Here is a 24,463-nt window from a genome sequence, read left to right as displayed (position 1 = left end):
TTTTAACTTCAATTTACATCAACTGTAGCATGGCCCCTGGCAAGTGATTCCTGTACAATATTCATAAATGTTTATCATGTTCAGATAGTGCTACCTCTCCAAGGAGAAGCTTCAGATTTCATATGGGAGAACAAAACCCACAATAAGATCACATCATCTTTATGTATGCGAACATTTCTATCATCTTTATTTTCTAGACACCAAAGACAGAACACAATAATTACAAATCTGGGTGACTAAGAGATTCACATTTTGTGCATTTCTTCAGTCACCTTGGAGCAGACAAGTTTATTCTTCCCCTGGTGTCTGTTTTCCAACTTCTCGAGTCTTCACTCTCAGTTTGTTCACTTGCGATTCTGCAATATCAGCCCTTTCTTCAGCTTCTTCCAGCTCATGCTGAATTTTGCGGAATTTGCTGAGATTAAGATTGGATTGCTCCTCCTGAGAATGAAAAAGGTATGGTTAAAAAATTAGTCTACTTATAAGGTATATATGTCATACAAAAAGGTAACAGACTCAATGGAGAATTGAGTCTCCATTGTGCAATTTTAGCTAAATGAAAAGTTCAGCTTGCCTTTCACAAATTGGGAACATTTAGTATAACAATTCTTTTTGAATAAACTGAATCTAGTCTCTGTTTAATTCTATAAAGTATTTACAAAGCTTTTAAGGTATATTCTATGCAGATGTTTTTTTTTAAATGGCATATATTATTTTGTAGGCAATTAATTTTGATTAGTATTTATTTTGCAGATTTATATAGCTGCCCATCTCAAGAAATGTGCTGAGCAACACACAAACATAAAGATTATTTAATGACATTTTCAAATATAAGTAAAACAAGAAAACATAAAAACTCAACACTGTGAGAGAACAATGGTCACTTGATGTCATAGAGCCACTTTGCTGACTCGTCATGAGATACCAAAGGGAAAAGCTCTGGAAAAGCTGCTTTTTCAGAGCCTTCTGAAAGGCTAACAGGGATGGGGCTAAGCTCATCTCAGAATACAATTATGTTCCTGAGGGCAGGGGGCATAATTGAAAGGCACGCTGTCTGGGTCCTGCCAGATGGAATTCCTTAGTAGACAAGACCCATAGTATATCTCTCCTGGTTGACCTAAGCAACACCTGGAAGAGGTAGTCCTGTGATGGAATGTGCAGCTGAAGAAGGAGGGGTGGAGAATGTCAGCAATAGCACCACAGCTTCTCATGGAGGGGGCAGCACATTCCAGGCAGAGGGCCATACTGCACAGTCCTTAACTGGATTCAGAGGAAGGAAAAGGTTCAGAATAGCCAAACCTTACAATATCCCAGGGTACATCTATTAGGTTAGAAGGTTATAGCTTTAGTCTGGCAGGTTTCTATCTATTAGGTGTAAGCAAATAAAGAACTCAACTCAGTTGGATTTCACTGGGTCATATTTGGGCTTAGGCCTGACAGTTCCTCAATAACCTGGTCCCGTACCAAGTACGGTTTTAAAAGTAGAACCAGCACCTTGAATTGTACCTGGAAGCAGATTGACAGCCAATATAGCTCATGGAACAGAGGTGTAATGAGCCCCATCCTAGGGGTGCACATAGCTGTCTGTCCAGCTACATTTTGCCCAGTGGAAATGTCTGGGACACTATTCAAGCACAGCCCCATGTTGAGTGCATTACAGCAATCTATTCTAGAGATGACTAGGGCATGGGTAACTGCAAGAGTAGACCCTCATGGTCCAGGAAGGGACACAACTGATATACCACACAAAGCTGTGAAAAGGTCCTCTAGGCCCCAATTGCCACCTTTTTACTTCAGCAGGAGTTGTGAGTCTACAAAGAGTCCAAGATTATGTACTGGCTCTGCCTGGGGCAGTGCCACTCTATCCAGTACCAAAGATGATAAAATCCCAGATCCAGAGGCCCAAACACCCCAAAACACTCTAATTCATTTGAAATATAATTATTGCTCCATTGCAAATGCATTACTTACAGCTTCTTCATATTGTCTCTTATATGCTTTCACTTTCATTTGCAGCTTGTCTACCAGATCCTGGAGCCTCAGAACATTCTTCCTGTCTTCCTCAGACTAAACAAAATTATGACAAGAAGTGAGTTTCTATCATTTGAATCCCTTTAAATGATTTTCCATATCTACCATGTTACCCTGAAAATAAGGCAGGGTTTTATTTTCTTTTGACCCACGAAATAAGGAGTTGGCCTTATTGCTGGGGAGGTCTTATTATTTTTGAGGTGCAGATGATGGTGAGCATGGTCACCTCAAGGCTGATGCTGTGTTGCAATATTTTGGGGGAGGTCTTATTTTCGGGAAAACAGAGTATATCTCTATATCTCTTTATACCTTTATCTGTCTATCTGTCTGGTGTCATGTTTAAGGTACCCAGTTAGAAACTGGGAAACCAGAACCTCTAGTGCTGCTTTAGTTATGAAGCCAGCCAGGTGACCTTGGGCCAAACAACATTACCAATCAGGTAACATCAATATGATGGAAAAGGAGTTACTATTTAGTGTCTTTACGAATCTCAACATATGGCTACAATTGAGCCCAAATTTTTTGTTGTTAAGACATTTCTTAAGTGAATTTTGCAACCTTTCCTATCACAGTTAAGTGAATCATTACAATTGCTAAGTTAACAGTTGTTAAATGATTCTGACTTTCCCATTAACGTTTTTTGCCAGAAGATGGTCACATGACACTGCAACAATCATAAATATGAGTTAGTTGCCAAGAGTCTGAAATTTCATCACATGTAACAGTCACAATTGCCATGGTCATAAGTGAAAAACAGTCATGTCACTTTTTTCAGTGCCGTTGTAGCTTCGAACAGTCACTAAATGAACTGTTGTAAGTCAAGAACTAGCAATATTATATTGTAAATGGGGATAGAAAGAGGTAAAGGGGTGGATTAAGTTTTATATATGTCAAAATATTCAGGGATTTCAAAATTTTCAGCTAAAATTATGTTCAGGTTTTGGAAAGATAAGATCACCAATAAACATATGCAAATATAACTCATGAAAAAAAAGCCAGTTCTCTTTTCTCTTTGGTTGATAAATAATTATTAATTAATTATTAATAATTATTGATTGATAAAAGTGGTTTGTTTGGTTGGTTGATAAATAACTTCACTCCATGCTTATCACACTTACCTGGTAAGATAGTTCTTTCACTCGTCTCTCATATTTGCGTACACCCTTAATTGCCTCAACACCACGCTTCTGCTCATTCTCAACTTCAGCTTCAAGTTCACGTACCTAAGGGAATCAGGTTGAAAATTAGTCATCATCTATGTCCTATTACATATAACCTTACATACAAGTGTCTATCAACATATACAGAGATAGATACATACTCTTTGCTCTAATTTCTGAAGCTGCTTCTTGCCTCCCCTCATTGCCAGTTGTTCTGCCTCATCAAGACGGTGCTGTAGATCTTTTACAGTCTGTTCTAGATTCTTCTTCATTCTCTCTAGATGGGCACTGGTGTCTTGTTCTTTCTTAAGTTCTTCTGCCATCATGGCTGCCTGTTAATGAAGATGCTATGTTCAAGTGACTACCCTGCTATAAGCATATATAGGATCAGATTTCAAAAGAAGGGCATCCATCAACTCACATCAGTAATGGATTTTTTGGCTTTCTCTTCAGCATTGCGAGCTTCCTGAATAGTGTCCTCCATTTCACCCTGGATTTGGGTAATATCTGTTTCCAGTTTCTTCTTGGTGTTGATCAGGCTGGTGTTCTGTTTAGGCAAAAAATACTGTTAGTTTCTAGTAAACATAAAATGATTAATTTATTTTTTAAAAACCAGGCAATAATGCTCTAAAAATAAACCTGTATATTGGAAGAATAATGCCTGCAACCTTATTTTATATCTGTTTATGTAGCCTTATTTTTATATTTCCCTCAGAGTTTCAACAAAGACAAAAGTGTCATAGCATCTAAACTAATACAAAAGAAAAAGGAAGATCAATACTATGTTTACAAATGCTTTATGTAAAGATCTGCAAATGTCATTTAAGCATAGTTTTATTGTCTTCCAACAATATCAAAATAACTGAAGAATATTCAACATATTCCACTTTTCCCCTTTACAATAAAGAAATGCTTATGTAGACTTGTCATTCTCAACTACTAATTACAGGAGGATACAAATAATTAGATTCTTACTTGTGTGTGCAGGAGCTGCACACGCTCACTGGCATCCAGAAGCTCCTGTTCAGCCACTTTTCTGGCTCTCTCTGTCTGTTCCAGAGCTGCCCGGAGCTCCTCAATCTCGGCCTGCATTAAGTTTGCTCTGCGCTCAACCATGGATACTTGTTCCTTCAAATCTTCTTGGCCTCGTAAAGAATCATCCAAATGCAGTTGTGTGTCCTGTTAAATAAATTATTTTAAGGTATAACTCTTGAAATCTTAACAATTCTAGTGATTTACTGATGCTTTCTTGAATCTGCCTAGAACCTGCCTTGAGCAATCCTTGTGTGTTCCTGAGGTTCTTTAGTGCTTCAGCACCTTGACGGTTGGCATGGCTCAGTTGGATCTCCATCTCATTCAGATCTCCCTCCATCTTTTTCTTAATCCTCAGGGCATCATTCCTGCTCCTAATCTCAGCATCCAATGTGCTCTGCATGGACTCTATCACCCTCACGTGATTCCTCTTCATTTGATCAATTTCTTCATCTTTTTCTGCAATTCTTCTGTCAATGTCAGCTTTCACCTGGTTAAGCTCCATTTGGACACGCAGGAGTTTGCCTTCTTCATGTTCCAGAGAGGCCTTAAGGAAATCAAGTATATCAGCTGTTACTAAAGTCATCTAAATAACAGCTTTGTTCACACTTGTCAACTGGTTTTCTAAAATGTATTTTAGAGTGCTTTAAAATGCATTTTAAAAAATTGAGCTTTTGTTTTCTTTAAACATAATAACTATCAGGTTTCCGAAAAATGCCCTAATTAATTTATGAACCTCGAACCAAGATTCAAAAGAAATGTTTATGGGTTGACAATAAAACAATTACCTCAGCCTCCTCCAGGGAGGCCTGAAGTTCACATTTCTCCTGTTCAATCTGCTTCTTCACTTTCTCCAGTTCGTGAATGGCTTTTCCTCCCTCAGCAATCTGTTCCGTTAGGTCAGATATCTCCTCTATTGATTTCACACAAAATAAAGGGTTGGGGGAAATGAGTACCATTTACTAACAGTTTCAGGCTGTATGTTTGGGAAAATAATATTTCCTTGGCTCTTTCAAGCTCATCCATTTGGAACTGATAAGTTAATACTGCATGAGCAGACAACACTTCTACATATGTATATCCTAATCATGAGGAGAATGCCTATATGGGATTATCTTATTGTGCTTGTTACTTGTTGCTCCATAGAAGGTGGTAGAACCATTACATAATCAATTTTTCTCACTTTCGTATCTTTAGTGTCCTAAACAGAAGCTTATAGTAAGAAGCTTATAGACTTGCGCTGAAGCTTATAGACTTACGCTGAAGGTTCTTGTTTTCACGTTTCAGAGTTTCCAGGTGATCCAAGGATTCCTCATATGCGTTCTTCATCTTGAAGAGCTCTGTGCTCAGAGACCGAGACTCCTTCTGGGAAGCTTCCAGTTCAGATTGAGCTTCCTCAAATTTCTGTTTCCAGTCTGCCAGAATCTGTAAAGGGTCAATGAATCATCAGCGCCATACAAATGTGATTAAAAAATAAAATAATAAATTTAATTGGCCCAACGTCTTGTGCAAAGTGTTCCTTTTTAATCATCAGGAGCAAAATACCTTATCAAAATTCTTTTGCTTCTTATCAAGAGCTGCACAAGCTGCATTGGACCTTTCCACGTCAATCATCAGGTCCTCCAATTCATTCTGCAACCTCTGCTTGGTCTTCTCCAAGGAAGCACATTTGGAATTCACAGCTTCTACATGTTCCTCAGCTTCCTGCAGACGCTGAGCAAGCTTTTTCCTGGAGCAATGAATGACTAACTATTAGCTTAGAAAATATAAAGGAAGAAAAGTTCACAATCATATGATATGCATAAAGACGACACACACTTCTCTGTTATTGGCATGGAAACTATTTCATTTTCAAGCTTTTAAAGAGTTATGTAAATCATTTCTGGATTATGCAAAGGATCTCATGAAGCACTAGTTTGTCATGCAGGACAGATTGAAAAACTGGAAAATGAGAATAGTTATTGGAGAATGGCAAACTCTAAAATAGTTTAAATAATTAAAATTATTTTTTATTTTTTATATTGTCTTCTTGTTAACATTATTTCAGATTTAAGTATCTTATGCAGATATGCAACATTTGAATTCCCAATGATTGATAGCAAATTATGGAATATTTGAGCTGTTTTCATGAAATGTATTGTTTTAATGTGATATAAGATAATAATTGTGATTATCATTTATACTTCCATGTTTTCATTTGATGTCTCATGAATCCTCACACAAATCCCTCATCAGATTCAAATACCAAATAATATGCTGTTTAAACTTTAATTATAGGAATAAATTAAAACTAAAAACATTTCACTCTAAATGGATAATCAGCATAAAACTTGGATTTGAACTTATTAAATTTTTAAAAAGTGAATTATATTTATATGGGCTGTTGCAATGAATTACTATTTTAATTTACAAAAGGTCATACAATTATTGCATAAAATGTTTTACAGAGATTTGCTCACTGTACACAGATACACTTTTTGTCATTTAAATGCAATGTTTGAAGAAAATGGGAAAGGAGATAAACTACAAATAATTTATTTCCATAAAAAAAACATTATTCTGGATTTGTTATTTTGCAAGATTTGGAGTAGTTTACAACAATCCTGCAGTATTAGCCATTATTTTCTTGAACTGTTGCAATTTAAGATAAGAGAATATCTGCAAAACTACTGGACTTTCTTTTTGCTGCAAGCGGAGACTTCTGTGTAGAGAGAAAATAGCTTATAATAGCCCTGCAATGTAATCCACTCTCAGAGATATGGCTAAAATTACTTTCTCTTATGGTAATTATACCTCATTTGTCCTTGTAATTTATTTTTACTACAAAACTATTCCAAGTCCCACATACTTGGCCTCCTCTAACTCTTCAGTGCGCTGAATTGCATCAGTCTCATATTTGGTTCTCCATTGGGCAACCTCGCTGTTGGCTTTGGACATGGCACGCTGTAGCTCAGCTTTGGCTTCCTGCTCTTCTTCAAATTGTTCCCGAAGTAAATCACAATCGTGACGAGCTGATTGCAAGCCATGAGCCAGTGCATTTTTAGCCTAGAGAAATGAAATGTCTTAAATACTTTTCCCCATTAATTAATTAGATTTTTTTTTTAGATTTAGATTTTATTAATATTTGTAGGCCGCCCTTTTCCCTGAGGGGACTCAGGGCGGCTCACATAAAATCGGGGAAGGGGAATACAGACATTAAGATAGAAACATATAATAAAATAGTAAACAACATACATTCATCATTCGGGAGGGGTAACTATCTTTATCCCCAGGCCTGACGGGCGAGCCAGTTCTTAAGGGCTGTGCGGAAGGCCTGGACGGTGGAGAGGGTGCGAATCTCCACGGGGAGCTCGTTCCAAAGGGTCGGGGCTACTACTGAGAAGGCCCTCCTCCTTGTAGTTGCCAGCCGACACTGGCTGGCCGATGGGATACGGAGGAGGCCTAATCTATGTGATCTTATTGGTCGCAGGGATGTAATTGGCAATGGCATTATTAAAGCTCCCATTTGTGTTACTTTTTCTTTCAGGTTTGCATTTTGGCCTTTAGAAGGTAAATCTTTCACTTTTTTAAAATATGGGGGTTGCACATATTACTAGCAATTCCACTTTGTAACAGAGAAAGAAAAAAAAACACTTTTAAGCATCTTTAACCAGGAAGTTGTAAAGGATACAAATACCCGTATTTTTTGGATTATAAGACGCAGTGGCATATACTGTAAGACGCACCAAGATTTCAAAAAGGTAAGTAAGAAAAAAAAGTTTTTGCCTTTCTTTAGCCCCCAGCAGCACTCTACAGGCTTCAGCAGGGCTAGAGTAAGGCAAAAAAGCCTCTGTTTTTGCAAAAAACGGCCCATTTCTCATGGGTCATTTTTTGTAAAAATAGAGGCTTTTTTGCCTTGCCCCAACCCTTCTGAAGACTGCAGAGTGTTGCTGGGGGCTGAGGGAAGGCAAAAAAGCCTCTATTTTTACAAAAAATGACCCATTTTTCACAAAAATGGAATGCGGGGGTGGGGCTTTGGGAGGCAAAAAATGGCTGTATTCGGTGTATAAGAAGCACCAACATTTCTATGCTCTTTTAGGGGAGAAAAGATGTGTCTTATACTCCAAAAATACATATTTATCACCTATGTCTCTTTGCCTAATACATACCTTTATTTCCTCTTCAAGGTGCCTCTTCAATTCTTCAATCTGCTGGGTGAAGCCTTGTTTGCCTCTTGAGAATTGGGAAATCAGAGAGTCTTTTTCCTCCACTTGGCGAGAAAGTTCACCTGAGAAGCAGAAAATAGAAGACAGGAGATTGACATGACTGAACTACCATAATTGTTGAAGAAAGTACTAATGAATAGCAGCAACTGGAAAAATTTTAAAGCTGAGATACATGGCATTTTTATATTAGTTATGTTTTAGGTTGTTTCTAATATCTTGTCACCTAAAATACAAATTTGGGGAGGGGACCTGTCATATTTCCCAGATAAATTCTGTGATACCTCTGATGTTAGTAAAATTTGCATGCCTTATTAAATATGGAGTTGTGAAACATAACTTGCAGCAAGAAAGAAAACCAGGATCATTTTCATATAGAAGTAACTATTTTGTAGTCTACAGTACTTAATTTAATAAAGTCAATTTTTTCAGCAGCAACATAAAAATATTTCCTAGCCAAATCACAGGTGACAAATACATCTGTTGTTTTATATTTTGAATTTCATTAGCCAATGTTGTATTCCTTGGATGTTAGCATCTGCTGAGAATAATCATAATCATAAACAACTTTTTTATGGTCATAGACCAGCAGTAGACAAAATTATCACTGTTTACAATAGTGTTAAAATATATTACTACTACTGCTAATAAGTAATAACGTCCATAATAATAAAATACAGGGTAACAAACAGAATGGCTCTTTTTGGCTCTTCTGAGCTTACTTTACCCGCAAACTCAAATACTATTAGTGTAGAATAAACCATTCCTAAAATACTTCAGCATTTCTTCTTACCTGCTTCTGTCTGCAAGCGAGCTTTCTGGGCAGAAAGGTCATTAATTGAACGCTGCTGCTCTTCTGCCTTTGCTTTAATTTCACTCAGCTGATCTTCCAAGGACCGGGATAATTTCTCAAGAGTTGACTGAAATCAGCAAATAGAAACATATTGAACTATTCTGCAAACTACTAAATGAGAACTTTGAAAATCTGGAAGGTAACATGGAACTGCATTACGCAGGTGGCATAAAATGTAGCAATTCACATTGGGTGAGACCTGCGTATACCACATATAGTAGCACCTGTTTTACAAACAGTGCATTGGCTTTCAAGTACAATTCAAAAAAGCTTGTTATGACTTGGCATCTACATTTCTGAAGGAATGCCTATTCTGCATGAAATAGAATGGGCATTGATCCAGAATGACTTTAAGAGTGACATCCTTGAATGAAGTCAGTATGGAGAAGCATAAGCATGCTGCTTCTCGGTATATGCCTCTAGGTTATGCAATACTCTACAGCTAGAGATTTGAACAAAGGCCTTCCTGAAAATTTCCCAGAGGGTTCTAAAGAAAGATCTTTCTTCTACACTTGAGTAGGAATTGTTATAGGTTTTAGCAATGTGAGAGATTCTTTATATCCATGATGGCGAACCAATGGCACACGTGCCACAGGTGGCATGCGGAGGACTCTCAGCTGGCATGTGAGCCCCAGCTGAGCTCCAGCAAGCATGTGCTGCCGCCCAGCTGATTTTCGTATCACTGCAAAGCACTATATATGCCATCAATATACATCCAACAGGAACAGGAAGTACCTCACAGGAACAGATAGAGGTAAACCCTAGAGAGGCAGGAAATGCATCACTGAACAATGGAGATGAATGCTAGAGAGGAATAAAGCTACATACAAGGCTGACAAAGCTCCTGTAACAGCATAGGTATGTGCAGAGGTGTGGTCCCCTCGCACCCCATTTTTTGGTTCCAGGAGGCTTCAGGGAGGCCTGCTAGGCCCAAAATAGGGTGGGGGGCAGGGTAGGTGGGAGGGGGGCACGCATTGTATTATGGGTGTGAGTACGCATGCATGTGCTGTCGTGCATGTGTATACTTGGCACGCGAGAACAAAAAGGTTAGCCATCACTTCATTATATGCTATAATTCTGAAAACCATCAGGAATCTTTAGAAGTTGATAGTATAGAAATTATAATTATAATGTTAGTAAGTTATAAATTAGAGCAGACTCATAACTGATCATTATCATCAAAACAGACTAATCCAGCTATTCCTAGGTGAAATTCCCCAGAAAACTACCTGATCTGATGAAAATAATAATTGAACAACTTTACTAATTAGTAAAGCATGCCACAGTTCCAAGAGGATGCAGTAGTTCTTACAATTATCTCTCGTGCAGGAAGATACATATACCTTGGTTTTAGAGACAGATTCCATGTTGCTTGCAAGATCATCAATCTCCATCTTCAGTTCACTCTTCTCCTTCTCCAGCTTCTGCTTCACTCGCTGCAGGTTATCAATTTGCTCTGCATATTCAGCTGCACTATCTGCGTGCTTCTTGCGGAGGGCAGCACCCGTGGCTTCATGCTGCAAGGTGGCCTCTTCAAGGTCCCGGCGCATTTTCTGAAATTCTGCCTCACGTTTCTTGTTCATCTCAATCTGAGCTGCCGTTGCCCCACCAGCTTCCTCCAGACGCTCACTGATCTCCTCAAGTTCCCTGGAGAGATCACCCCGCTGTTTCTCTGCTTTGGCGCGAGATGCCCGTTCTGCCTCAATCTCCTCTTCCAATTCCTCAATACGAGCCTAGAGAGAGAGAGGCAACCATGAACCCTGAAACTGGCTTCCAGATAGCTTAATTCTCCATTCATGAATGGACCACTGCATGACAAACCTGCAGCTCTTTGATTTTCTTCTGAAACTGGGAGCCCAGGGCCTGCTCATCTTCAATCTTGCTCTGCAGTTGGCTGATTTCAAAGTCTTTCCTTTTCATAACAAAACATAATGGTTATTATGCTAAATGTAAACAACTCCACTTAGCACACAAAGGTCCATCATAATAGACATTACTACTTACTTCTTCAGTTTTTCATCCAGCTGCTGCTTATCATTTTCCAAATCCATTGTAGTTTCCTGAGCTAGTTTCAAATCCCCTTCTAGCTTCCTCTTGGCTCTTTCAAGGTCCATGCGAAGTTTCTTTTCTTGCTCCAGAGACCCTTCAAGCTGAAGACAAAGAGATCAGGGAGATTGTGTCAACACAGCAGTACATCCACCTCAGACCAATTCTTCTCTGGAGATGGTACCATACTTACATCATCCACTTGCTGTTCCAGCTTGGTCTTTGCTTTGGTCAGAGTGTTCACTTTGTCCTCCTCTGCCTGCAGATCATCCAAGGTCTGTTGATGGGCCTCTTGCAGGGCTTTCTTCTCCTTGGTCAGTTTGGCAATGCTCTCGTCCAAGACCGCCATCTCTTCAGTAAGGTTTTTCACCTTTAAAAATTGAAGAGATAGGGTTAAAATGCAATGGCAATAGTGGGTAGCAATTTAATTCTGATATATTTTTGAGTAGTACCTTGTTTTCTGTAGCATGCTTCTCCTTTTCAACCTTGGCCAGTGTCAGCTCAAGATCATCAATGTCTTTCTTCAGTTCTGAGCATTCGTCCTCCAGTTTCCTCTTCTTGGATGTCAATTCAGCATTAATTTCTTCTTCATCTTCAGCTCGCTCAGTCAGCTCCTTAATTTTAGCTTCCAGTTGGATTTTGGTTTTGATTAGCTGGTCACATCTCTCCTCGGCATCTGCCAAGCCATCAGATTCCTGCAAGTAGCAAAAGAAAAAGTGTTAATAAAAATATTGTATCTTCTTATTTCCTTAATGATCAAAGGAACAGTTCCAGATCATATCATATATGTTCCTACTGACAAGAAATATCCCCTGTACTTAATGCTAGCATGTTGTTACATAAGCAAATACAGATAGTTCTTGACTTACAACAATTCATTTAGTGACTATTTGAAGTTACAAAAGCACTGAAAAACCTGACTTATGACCATTTTTCCCACTTACAACTGTTGCAGCCTTCCTGCAATCTCATTATCAAAATTCAAATGCTTGGGAACTGACTCATATTTATGACGGTTGCAATGTCCCAGGGTCATGTGATACCCTTTTGCAGCCTTCTGACACGGAAAGTCAATGGGGAAACCAGATTCACTTAACAACCATGTCACTAACTTAGCAACTGCAATGATTTACTTAACAATTGTGGCAAGAAAAGTCAAACTCATTTAGCAACAGAAATTTTGTGCTCAATTGTGGTTGTAAGTTGAGGACTACCTGTACACATTTCTTTTTTCTTTTAATGAAAACGTACTTTTATGAGTTTTATAATGGATAACCTAAAAGTACACTCTTGAGCTATTTTCATCTCTCTTTGTGTTTTATAGTGCTTATAGCTGGAATCCCTTATTAAAAAAACTATCTTCCTGATTCCCATTTTCTTTCTGAGATGAATTCTCCTGGCGAAATCATTGTGGGGTGAAAGTTCAGATTTTCATCTCCTGCTCAAACATAATAAACAGGCTACAATCTTAGGCATATCTAGGACATTTAAAACAAAGGGTAGATTCAGTTTTCTGCACTTTTTACAGTGTTCTAAATGTACCCCATATAATATTTTGTGTTCAAATAACTGGATGCTGGGAAACACAAGAGGAAGAAATAAGATACAGATATTTGTACGGGTCTCAGATACGTTCTGATTATAATTGCTTTGACCCTTACTAACAAAACAATTCATAAAATATAATGGTGGGGGTTAGCAAAAGTATAGCACATCACTGAAGTGGAACATGATGAAGCTGGAGGGGAAAAGGCTTGAAGTATGGCTGGGGAGGAGTGGGAGAGAGATATCCATTAAGCAGGAGACGTTATTGAGAAGCTGGATAGAACAATGAGAAATGGATAGAACAATAAAATAAAAAAAGAGAGTGAGGAAAATATTTTTTTTAAAAAATAAATAGTGATTTCTTCTGGGTTTCCATTTGTAATTTAAAATCCATTAGCTCAATGCTGTATGAAAATAAATGAACAAGCTAAACATAATTTCATTTCAAGATTTTCTGCAGTATTGTCTCACATGTAATCTGTACCAACGGACCTCAGAATAAGGTTACGAGAACAAAAAGTTCTAATGTCAGCAAAATTCTTACAGATTGGACTTGGAGCTGCAAGTCATTTTTCTCCTGCATCAGGGACACCATTTTTTCTTCCAATTCCTTCCGTTTGGCTTCCGATTTTACAAGATCCTCCTTTGTTTTCTCAAACTCTTCCTTCATGTTGGCCATTTCCTTCTCTGACTCTGCACTCTTCAGCAGGGGTTTGATCTTGAAGTACAATTTCATCCAAGGCCAGTGCTTTACGTTCATGAATGAACGAACATTGTACTGAATAGTGAAGATGGATTCTCTGGAAGGAGGGCAAATAAAATTTTAAGCATGATTCTACTATCAGCTTGAGATAGTACTGATGCATTTATGATATATTGCCACATTATGCTCATAGCCTTGTTACATTAATGCCATTGTGAGCCTTTATTATAAAAAAATATCTACCTCCTTTCCATCATTTTCTTGAACTCTGATCTCATTAGAAAGCCACGGCACATAGCTTGGGTACGTGTAATAAGCATAGCCAACTTATCATCTCTCATTTCTTCTAGAAGACCAAGAAGGCCAGCTTTGAAGAACACCTTGAGGGGGAAACAAATGCAACGTTTGTGGTCTTTTCAAATAAACCCAATTTTTAATCTTTTTGGGACAGATAGTAATTTTACCTTGGTATGACCAAACCTATATTGAGTATGGTCCACATCAATAGATCCAAGAAGTTTCTCAGAAGCCTTCTTGCTGTCCATGAATTGTCCCTCTGGGATAGCACTTGCATTTAATATTCTATATCTGTTGGAAGAAGCATAGTTTATGTTTCTAAAGACATTTAAAAATTCTAGTTTCAAGAATTATGAAAGTTAGAGTTACAAATATGTGAGTCACAAAGTGGAAGATGGCTAATATTTAGAGGACCAACCTCTGTTTGAAGTCACCATAAATGATCCTGCTAGGAAATCCCTTTCTGCAAATGCGGATGCCCTCCAGCACACCATTACATCTCAGTTGGTGCAAGACAAGCTCGTGTTCCATGGCACCTTAAACAACATTGGAATGTATTAGCGGTATAGAATTGAACTAAACTATACTAGTGCTGCTTCATGCACAATTAAACTATATAATTCTTACCAGGAGTTTTAGTTTCATTGGGGATGAGGCACCGCACAAAGTGAGGGTGAGTGCTCCTCAGATTGCTCATCAGCTTGTTTAAATTCTCCTGTAGGATTAGAAATATTTGTGACATTTAAAGTAGATTTCATAACTACCAATACTTTTTAAAGAACCTACTTTAAATTATCTATTAGATTTCCAGGCCACCTTTCTCCTACAGCTTAACATGGCATTCGTAGGTGTAATCACCATAATAATCCCTATGAAGTAAATTAGGTTGAGAAACTAGAGACCAGCTCCAATACACCAATGATCTGAAACCTGGTTCTTTCATAGTCCAACATCTTAATAATCATATGGAGCTCTGTGATTGAGGGAGCAATGAAAGGGAAAAATCTGAAACAAAATCAAGCAATATTGAGTATCCTTTATCATGTTTTTATAGTCTGTAGTTTTGGATCTCTGGGTCATTTTTTCAGAGGAAGGAACTCGGGAATAGATTTTTTAAAAATTTATTTAAAATAGATTTTTATCAGGTTGTACAAATAATAAAATTGTGCTTACCCTAAACAGAGCAGATACGGTCTGGAAGGAAGACCCCTTCTTCTTTCCAGCTTTCTTGCCACCACCATCTAAAGAACAACATATATATTACAGAATATATATTACGGAATATATATTACAGAATTAAAATGTTGTGGACAAAATACATCATGTTTATTTATTTATATTTGAAAGGTATGTTCTTTGGATAAGTTCTTACCAACATCTGCAGGGCGATCAGCAAAGAGTAATGCCAAGGTCTTCATGGATGATTTCTGGTACAGCTGAATGACACTTTCATTCAATGGGTCCTTGTTTTTTTCCAGCCAGCCAGTAATGTTGTAGTCCACAGTGCCAGCATAGTGCACAAGGGAGAAATGAGCTTCTGCTTTACCTTTCCCAGGCTTAGGCTTTTCAAAGTTCTTGCATTTGCCAAGGTGCTGGTCATAGAGCTTGTTCTTGAAAGAGGTGTCTGTTGCCTTAGGGAACATGCATTCTTCTTCTAGGATGGAGAAAATGCCCATGGGCTGGAGAGAGAGCAAGACAGAGAGATCGCTGCAAGAAATACTCTTCATTGTAACAGAAATGAAACTTTTCATATTCAGCATTTAGGAATTGTTAACTGTAGCAAGATGAAATTAACCATTCATTAATTTTACAGATGTGTATTCCATTTCAGGTTTTAAAAACATATATAATCTTGAATGCTTAAAAACATTATTTTTAAAATACCTTCTCAATGAGTTCAATGCAGGCAGCCAGATCCATCCCAAAGTCAATGAACTCCCAGTCAATTCCTTCTTTCTTGTACTCTTCTTGCTCCAGGACAAACATGTGATGGTTGAAAAACTGTTGCAGTTTCTCATTGGTGAAGTTGATGCAAAGCTGCTCCAAGCTATTATACTAGACAATGCAAAGTATTTTGAAAATAACAATTATCTTCACCAGCGTTCCTTTTTCTAGGCTTTCTTAAATATTTTAAGGTTTATGTGAAAGTTACAAATATCTAAGCTCCTTCTTGAATCAGTTCTGCTCATAATATTCTCCACTGTTAAATCTTTATTTTCAATATGCTCTATCATCACTGCATTCAGTACTTTGAAAGCCTATATCTTTGCGGCAGCTGACTTGAATTTATGACCCACACTCTTCCTGCCAAAATATTCTACAATTTCTTCTCTGTGCCAGATATTTCTATTTAAATCATCCTTCCAGTCAACAACTCAAAAATTATTTGTCTACTTTAGTGCCTTGGCATTCAGAACATTGTTGAACTGTATTTCATTCATTCATGCTTAAATATTTTACAATATAAACATCACATCCCTACTCTCCAACACTATGCCATCAAGGGCCAATTTCCTTACATCAAAGATCTCAAATCCAGCAATGTCCAACACTCCTATGAAGTGCTGTCTAGATTGTTTGGTGTCCAACTGCTGGTTGATACGAATAACCATCCATAGAAACATCTTCTCAAAAACAGACTTAGCCAAAGCACCAACACTATTGTACACCTGTGTAGAACAAAAGGGATTATATCAGCATATAATTGGGCTAATTATCCACTCTCTAGGAAACCTTTTCTTGTTAATCTTTACCTGCTGAACAGTTTGACCTTTGGTGACAAATTCATTGCCAACTTTGACTCGGGGGTAGCACAGAGCTTTCAGCAAATCTGCTGAGTTGAGGTTCATGAGATAGGCAGCCTTGTCCGCAACTGAGCACAAAAAAAGAGGAAAGATTTGTAAGCAAATTGTACGCTTTCTACATTGGAAAAGCTATGCATAAACAAACGTTGTTCATATACTTGAAATATATACTATATATACACTTCAGCTGACTGTGATCTGCAGTTCAGCGGTTCAAATCTCACCGGCTCAAGGTCGACTCAGCCTTCCATCCTTCTGAGGTGGGTGAAATGAGGACCCAGACTGTGGGGGCAAATTGCTGACTCAATTTGCTAAAAAAAATTGTAAACCACTTAGAGAGGGCTGAAAGCCCTATGAAGCGGTATATAAGTCTAATAAATAAATAAATAAATAAATAAATATTAAAGAATTCTGATTGTAGTGACATACAGGAAGAGAGCCTTCTCTGCTGTTGCCCCTGCCTCTGGAACACTCTTCCCCTCAGAGGTGACGCAGGGCCCCACTGTCTCCTGGCCTTTAAGAAAAACATGAAAACATGGCTTGCTTGGGGTGCAGAGGAGCATGCAATCATGGAATTGATTAATGCCTGAAATCCCTCTCCCCACCTTTTAATTAATGTTTAACAATGTTTGCCTCTTTTACATTTTATATACTTTTTATGTTTTGAATATTTATTTGTGATTTCTCCTGACTGCTCTGTGAGGAGATGGACAGTTTTAAAATTTGGTGAATGAATGAATGAATGAATGAATGAATGAATGGCATGCTTTACAAGAAATAAATACAGAAAAAGTTAGACCATATTTTCTTAGGATGTCGCTGAATTTTTCTGTGTCGAGGAGGGAAGAAACAGCTATATCTGTCTGAATATAAATTAGCTTCCTAAGGTTAAATGAAAACTATTGCTAAATGAAAACATTTGGTCATCCATTTCTGCTTATTTAATTTCAAATTAGATATTACAATACACGTAGTCCTTGTTTACCAAGCATTTGTTCAGCGATCATGACAGTGCTGAATAAGGAAACTTGTGAACAATTCTCAAAGCTGTGGCCCTTGCAGCCTCCCTGTGTTCATGTGTTCATGATGAAGATACTTGCTAAACAGCATGGATTTACAATGGTCACAGCATCTCACAGTCACATGGTCAACATTTGTGGTCCTCACAGCCAGCTTCCTACAAGCAAAGTCAATGGGGAAGCTGGCAGGAAGTCACAAGTCCTAGTCATGTATCATCACGCTTAGTGACCTGCAATGGTTTACTTAATAACAACAGCCAATAAACTGCCATTGTTAAGTCAGGCACAGTCACATGATTTTGCACTTTATAACCACAACACTTAGTAATAAAATTGTCAGTCCTAATTCTAGTTTGTGAGTAAGGATTGCCTGTATAATTAGTATGTTATAAAAAACAATATTTAATTTTTGTGCGTAGGACAATAGAAGAAAGCATTATTTTCAAATCCTAATTTATTATCTCTGCAGTACTGAAGTCAAGTCAGATTAATTTCCTACAAGGTGTAATCTATGTCTATCTGCAATGTTTATTTCTTAAAATAAGCATTACATATAAAAACTTCACAAAATAGCAATTGACATATTCTGTCTTTTCTGCATAATTAGGGAGCTGTCATTTACAAATCCATTATTGACTATGTATCTGTCATCTTAATATCAGAAAGATAGGTGGGACAGTCTAGAGAAGAAATTCCCTGGCTTTAGTGCAACTCTGAAATTTATTTATCTTCATTCAAGTTATCAGATCATCTCCTATGAAGTTATTAGAGATGTGAAAGGATGTTTCACTTAAATGACTAACAACACAAATATACACTGCTCAGAAGTTAGCTCCTCCACAGCCTTAGGAACACATTCTTATGCATTAAACTTCAGCTGTTCTAATTAAAACAGCTGAACTTCAAGAGAGATTTTTGTTTGATTTGGTTTGGGCAGGTAATTCCATCACCAACTGTGAAAATACCTTCCGTGCCGTCTGGCTCAGCCTGTTCCTCTCGCTGCTTCTGCTTGAACTTCATGTTCCCATAGTGCATGACAGCTCCAGTCAGCTTGTAAATTGCTGTCTTTTCTTCAGCATTGAAGCCCAGGATGTCAATGGCACTCTGGCAAGGCAATGAAGATAAGTAACTATTCTTCCTATTACTTCAACCTAGAGTACAGTAATAGATTTTTAAATATTTATAGGTATTTGTATCATTTACATCTGTGGCCATCAGCTCCTCTTGATCATTTATGCTGGCAACTGTGATTTCTCCTTGGCTTACAAACGTAAAGTCATATGGGTTCGTAGAGATCAGGAGCAACTCTGAATGAAAAAAATAAAACTTGCTTTATTCAAGATAGAAATTATTTATGGCAACAATGGGATCAAAGTTAGCCTATTGTCATGGGAAGAGTCAAAAGATGCTTTTTACCAATCAGTTCTGGCTTCTGGTTGGACATGATCTGATAAAAGATGTGGTAGCTCCTTTCAGCCTTGAGCTGGAAGGTAACTCTGGACTTCTCCAGCAAATCTGGCAAGAAAGGAGAAGCAAGCAAATAAAGAATGTGAGAAAGAAAAATGGGGAGAGAAGGAAAAAAAAATGAGTGAAAGAAACCCCTTACAATGTAAACCCCTTACATGCAAGGACAATCTCTTACATGTCTCAATGTCAGCAGAAGCCAGCTTGCCTGTGGCACCAAAATGGATTCTAATAAATTTTCCCTTAAAAGAAGAAAAGGAGAATTATCACAAATCCAAGGCTGCATCTTCTGTGTATTTCTACATCATGCCAAGTTTCAACATGGAGCTTACAAAACGTGACGAATTGTCATTCCTGACAGTTTTAGCATTTCCAAAGGCCTCCAGTAAAGGGTTGGCACTGATGATTTGATCTTCAAGGGTGCCCTGAAAAGTAATATTCCTGTCAGATTCTGTATCATCAATCCTGCAAAAAATGTCATGTAATCACAGATCATTCTTTTCTGGCGGACAAGCTACCTGCATTTTGCCTTGTTGGGCCGGTTCTTCCTTTTTCTTGTCAGTAGCAGCTGCAACTGTTGCAAAGTACTGAATTACACGTTTTGTGTTCACAGTCTTTCCAGCACCAGATTCTCCACTGTTGACCAAAGGGGCAAACAAAGTGTTAAGATGCAGTTCATCCTCTCCATAACTGAAATTGAGCTCCCATTACTGAAGAGTAAGCAAGCTAGGACATCAAAAGGATATAAGACCCATGTGACATGGTCATCCACTTTGAAACTTATGAAGTTTATTTATTGAAATATATTACATATTTACTGGTCTAACAGTAAAAGTATAAAAATAGACATTTGAAGGAACACGTAACCAAGATCAAGTTCTAGGGTCCGGAAGTCTACAAGTATTTTTTAAAATTATTATTTAACAATTTGGAGTACTCTGCCAATAAAGCAAATACAGAGCTTAATAAAGAAATGAACTTACGTGATCAGGACAGACTGATTCTCACGATCTGGAAAGAAACATTTTAAAAAATCACAGATTTTTTAAAAAAATATAGTTCCCTGTGAACTTCCATCAACTGAGTGGGAGCTCATGCAACATTAAAATTGCCCACTTTTACTCTTAAAGTAAAATAAAAAAATAAAATAAAAAATTGCCCACTTAAGCACTATGCCTCTTAAGGAAGAAATAGCCCTGAAAAATCAAACATTTATTTGTCGAACATTATAAATGTGCAGTGATGACAATTATGGAATGGAATGTGTCATGAATGAAAGTTAACTATACAGGTGGAATATTCCCTAATCAGCCAAGTTGGGAAATTTCTATAAAGCATTCCTTTTCGCTATAACAGCAATTATCTGCACTTACCGAGAAATAGAATATGAAGCTCTAGACCAGTGATGGCGAACCTTTTCAGCACCGAGTGCCGAAAAGGGAGCGTGCATGCGCTCATCAGAGCCACAACCTGGAAGAGGGCCTCATATGCACATGCCGGAAAATGAACTTCCAGTTTCTGGTGGGTGCATGCGCGCCGCCCAGCTAGTTGCCCAGCTAGACTGGTGCCCATGCACGCACAATGATCACGCAAAAAAAAAAAAAAAGAAGACCAGCTCTTACAGTTTCCGGTACTGGTGCATGCATGAAGGCCAGCTGATCATCATCCGCGCATGCATGCAAGCAAAAAACCCAGAGGAGAAACGGGCAACATGGTGCATGCTAGGGAACAGGGTTCCACGTGCCACTTCGGGCACGTGTGCTATAGGTTCACCATCATGCTATAGACCATAGGATTTATTGAACATTCTCTATAAATTGGCAGTTCCATGGATTTCTTTGTACATAATTCCCCTTACATGTACAAAGAATATCATATGTTACTGGCAACTTGGGAGCAGTTACATTTTGGATGCACAAGATACTATACTCAGGATTTAGCCCTATATGCAAATGATTGAATCAATTAATATTTTGGAATTACAAAATATACTAAACCACAAATTAATAAAATTGACTGCAATTTCACAATGCAGAATACTACGGAATTATTTTTGGTAAAAATTAATCAAGCATTAGTATCTTGCCTGTCTGTACCCCAAGGGTATTTAACTGACTTAGTCAATCATGCTGGGGGAAATTTAAGAGATGGACATATAAAGACTGCATATATTCAAAGGCCTGGCAGAAACATCAAGCCCCAGCTTCATCTTTAAGGTCTTCAGAAATTGAGGTTCCATATCTTAGAGGGGGAAATTGTTGCAGAAACTGAAAAAGTGTTAAAGCGGGAAACTGAATCCAAATCTAGAATTTGCTCTTAGTCTCAGAGGACAAATTTGACCTATACTGTTTTCATTGGCATACACATGCAATATTGATTATCCTTTTTCCTTTTTTCCATGACACATTTCATATTTCTTTCTCTGAAAAAATAAAGCAAGCAATTAAGCTACAGGAAACTTATTACTATTAGTAAATGATTAATTTCTATAACTCCACATGATTAAGCACATTAAGCATGTGACCTAAAGGCCACATTGTGTAGGAAGCCCACTGAGGTGACTGGTAAAAATATTCTCCTTCTTTATTAATTAACCATTTACTCACCAGTTAACATGGACTGATATGCATTATCAGAAATGGAGAAGATGTGAGGAGGAGCCTCTTGACGCTTTTTGCCTCTGTAGGCATTTACCACTTCTGGATTATACACTGGAAGCCACTTGTAGGGATTAACAGTGACACAGAAGAGACCTGAGTAAGTCTGCAAAAAATAAAACAGAATTTTATTTACTTTATCTTTCATTGAAAATTTCTTCCAATAGCGTCTTCAATCAAATATTTATGTAAAAATCCATAACATAACCAAATATATAAATATATAACAACTGTTTCCTTGAAACATCAGGAAAAGAATACATAATTTAGAAACAAGCACTGTAGTTACTTTGAAATTAAAAATCAGGTTTACTAATGAATTGATTAACAGTAAACAGGAGAACTTAACGTAAGTTATTTGATGTAAAGGATTCTTAGGAGGTCTTAAAACCAGTCACTGGTGGAAAAATACCACCACAGAATATGCTTACATAGATCATCCAGGCTGCATAACGCTCTTTGAGATTATACAGGACAGCAGGTTCATGGAGATGAGTCATCATGGCCATGTCCTCAATTTTGTCATATTTGGGAGGATTCCTGGAAAAGACTTGATCATCTTTCACAGTTACAGTCTAGGGAGGAAAAAAAACCAGACCTGCATATATCAACTTGGAAAACGGAAAGAAGAAAATTGTAGTAATTGCACTTTATTGTCTCTGTTCAACCTATGAGATCACAATGACCATGTTTTGGGATATTTCTATGAAACAATGTCACCTAGTAGTACCTTTTATCACAGTGCCTATCCTATTGAACTTAATTCCCCCTGAGATTCTGGCTTTGCTTTAGGATCTTGAAAACCCAGTTCTTTCCCTTCACTGTGGGCCAGAACTCAAGATGAACGCATCAAAAATGAAAGTGTTTGAAGGAACTAAACACTGAACTGTATAATTTCCTTTCTGGATGTTGATGGAAGTTTTCTTATAAGGGTTAGGCAACTATAACAATCAGTCAAACAAATAAACAAATGTAGATATTTTACTTACTTCTCCTTCTTCAGTTTTGACAGTAACTTTCCCTGATTCCCTACTCTGGATACTGCCTTTTATGTAAGCGATCTTAGGATCCACCACAAAAACTGAGTTCTTGGCATCAAAGGGCTTATTTTGGGCCTCAATTCTTTCCTTTTCTGACTTTCGAAGAAAAGAGGCAGCTTCCCCAAATGCTGCCATTTCAGCGTCTGAAGACATAGTTGCAATTTATGTTGCGCAGGAAGAAAACTAAAGGAAAGAAACACACAAACCAATTCATGAAAATGTGGAAATCCTTATTAACTTTTCTTTTGGCCTTTTTTCACAACATGAAATTTGTATCTGTTCTTTGATTTGAACCAAAGCATCTTATTATGTGAAAATAGAAGATCATACTGCTTACACAAACATTGAATTTCATGTCATAAATCTTTTCATATCCATGAAATCTGTTCCATTATTCATGATATTGGATTATGTAAACCACTGAGGCTGAAAGAGCAGTTGGAATTCATCCACCAAATTACCTGATGAATGTAAACTTTGCTTATGATTGCAAATTCCCCAGGTAATTGAAAGGCAGAATATAAATTAATCAAATAAATAAATATACACTTGAGATATTTGGGTAAGAAAAATATTTGAAAAATATTAAAATAGAGGTACTAAATTTAAGAAATAAGGATACTATTGCCTAACTTGACAATGCTCACTTGGAAGGTATATTATAATGTTTTTTAAAAAATGAAATGTCCTAATTGTTACAAAAAATTAGTTTATCTCATTATTCTTCACATTTAGATTATCATTAAATTATTTACTGTTTTTCATTGGTGTCATGCATAAACAATTTGACTTTGAAATTTATTAAAGTCCCAATTCAGCAAACTTAAGTTTTTTTCTTTGGAAGTTCACTTAAAATTGGGTATGCAGCCTGCTTGGCTAAAGTAGAATGTCTCCACTATTGAAATTTGAAACATATTTCAATTATTATTATTACACTATTATTTACATCGGGTGGGTGAACAATAGGCCAACACGGCGAGATACTTTACAATAATTCTATATTTCCTCTTGAGATATTATTGCTTACCATCATGGTTAATTTTCAGCACAAACTGTGTCTTAAGGGAAATTTCATGTCAAAATCTTTTGTACATTCCATATTATTCAGATGATTTCATCACTTGCATATTAAATCTTATCATGATCCAAAATCTGGACCTCCATCGTAGAGGTGGTTTTGTGGATTTGATCAATGGCTTTGTAGCAATTCAGAGAATTCTTTCAAAAGTTTGGTACCAGTATCTTCGAGGTCACTACCTTAGTTGACTTGTAATGGAATGCAGCCTCAATGCAATCTATGACATACTATAAACAGTACACAACCCAAAGGAAGCATATTCCTCCCTGAATTGCATGCATATCAGTCCCTAGTATTTATTTGTCATTAATCTGTCTGTCCCCAACGATGTAATCAATCAGGGTCTTACCTTGTGTGGTACTATGGATTTAAAGGCAGACTCGAGCTGGCCAGTTACTGCAAAGTAAAAATGATAGATCCTTTACAAAACGTCCAGTATGTAGCTTAAGTGGATGAAGTAGATTTTAAATCCCTAGTGACATAGGCAGCCCTGCTCAGTTATGCCAAAACCAACCGGAATGAATTGAGATGT

At 37.4% G+C, this 24,463-nt stretch overlaps 1 protein-coding gene across 1 annotated transcript; it reads right to left on the bottom strand.

The window, feature by feature from the left end:
* Nucleotides 1–164: 164 nt before the first annotated feature.
* On the bottom strand, nt 165–22,988 carry LOC106553294 (myosin-1B). The gene is made up of 38 exons (XM_087709835.1): nt 22,803–22,988; nt 22,245–22,388; nt 21,763–21,919; nt 20,140–20,167; nt 19,675–19,792; nt 19,489–19,581; nt 19,335–19,398; nt 19,109–19,207; nt 18,896–18,999; nt 18,658–18,796; nt 16,623–16,741; nt 16,389–16,538; nt 15,754–15,924; nt 15,242–15,548; nt 15,043–15,110; nt 14,497–14,584; nt 14,288–14,405; nt 14,037–14,160; nt 13,816–13,952; nt 13,414–13,669; nt 11,777–12,019; nt 11,518–11,694; nt 11,283–11,428; nt 11,100–11,190; nt 10,622–11,011; nt 9,219–9,345; nt 8,372–8,490; nt 7,072–7,268; nt 5,769–5,952; nt 5,483–5,648; nt 5,012–5,136; nt 4,462–4,770; nt 4,167–4,370; nt 3,613–3,738; nt 3,353–3,523; nt 3,150–3,254; nt 1,972–2,067; nt 165–441 (listed from the first exon to the last, which is right to left on the bottom strand). The coding sequence occupies exons 1-38, from the start codon at nt 22,986–22,988 to the stop codon at nt 289–291; spliced, it is 5,799 nt and encodes a 1,932-aa protein (XP_087565961.1). The 3' UTR covers nt 165–288.
* Nucleotides 22,989–24,463: the final 1,475 nt, after the last annotated feature.

This window comes from Thamnophis sirtalis, unplaced genomic scaffold (assembly GCF_051295495.1).
Source record: "Thamnophis sirtalis isolate CommonGarterSnake01/CBP01778 unplaced genomic scaffold, rThaSir2_p1.2 scaffold_3, whole genome shotgun sequence".
NCBI lineage: Eukaryota > Metazoa > Chordata > Lepidosauria > Squamata > Natricidae > Thamnophis > Thamnophis sirtalis.
Note: the sequence above shows the minus strand (reverse complement) of the source record. Positions and strands in the feature narration are given on the sequence as shown.

Bases quoted from the DNA above. Each gene is read 5' to 3' on its own strand.
- LOC106553294 (XM_087709835.1), bottom strand. From the start codon at position 22,988: ATGGCAGCATTTGGGGAAGCTGCCTCTTTTCTTCGAAAGTCAGAAAAG. The intron at 13,670-13,815 runs GTAGATATTTTT...CCCTCCTTCCAG, and splicing joins AAGAAAATGATGGAAAGGAG to AGAATCCATCTTCACTATTC. The intron at 11,191-11,282 runs GTAAGTAGTAAT...TGTTATGAAAAG, and splicing joins CTGGATGAAAAACTGAAGAA to GAAAGACTTTGAAATCAGCC.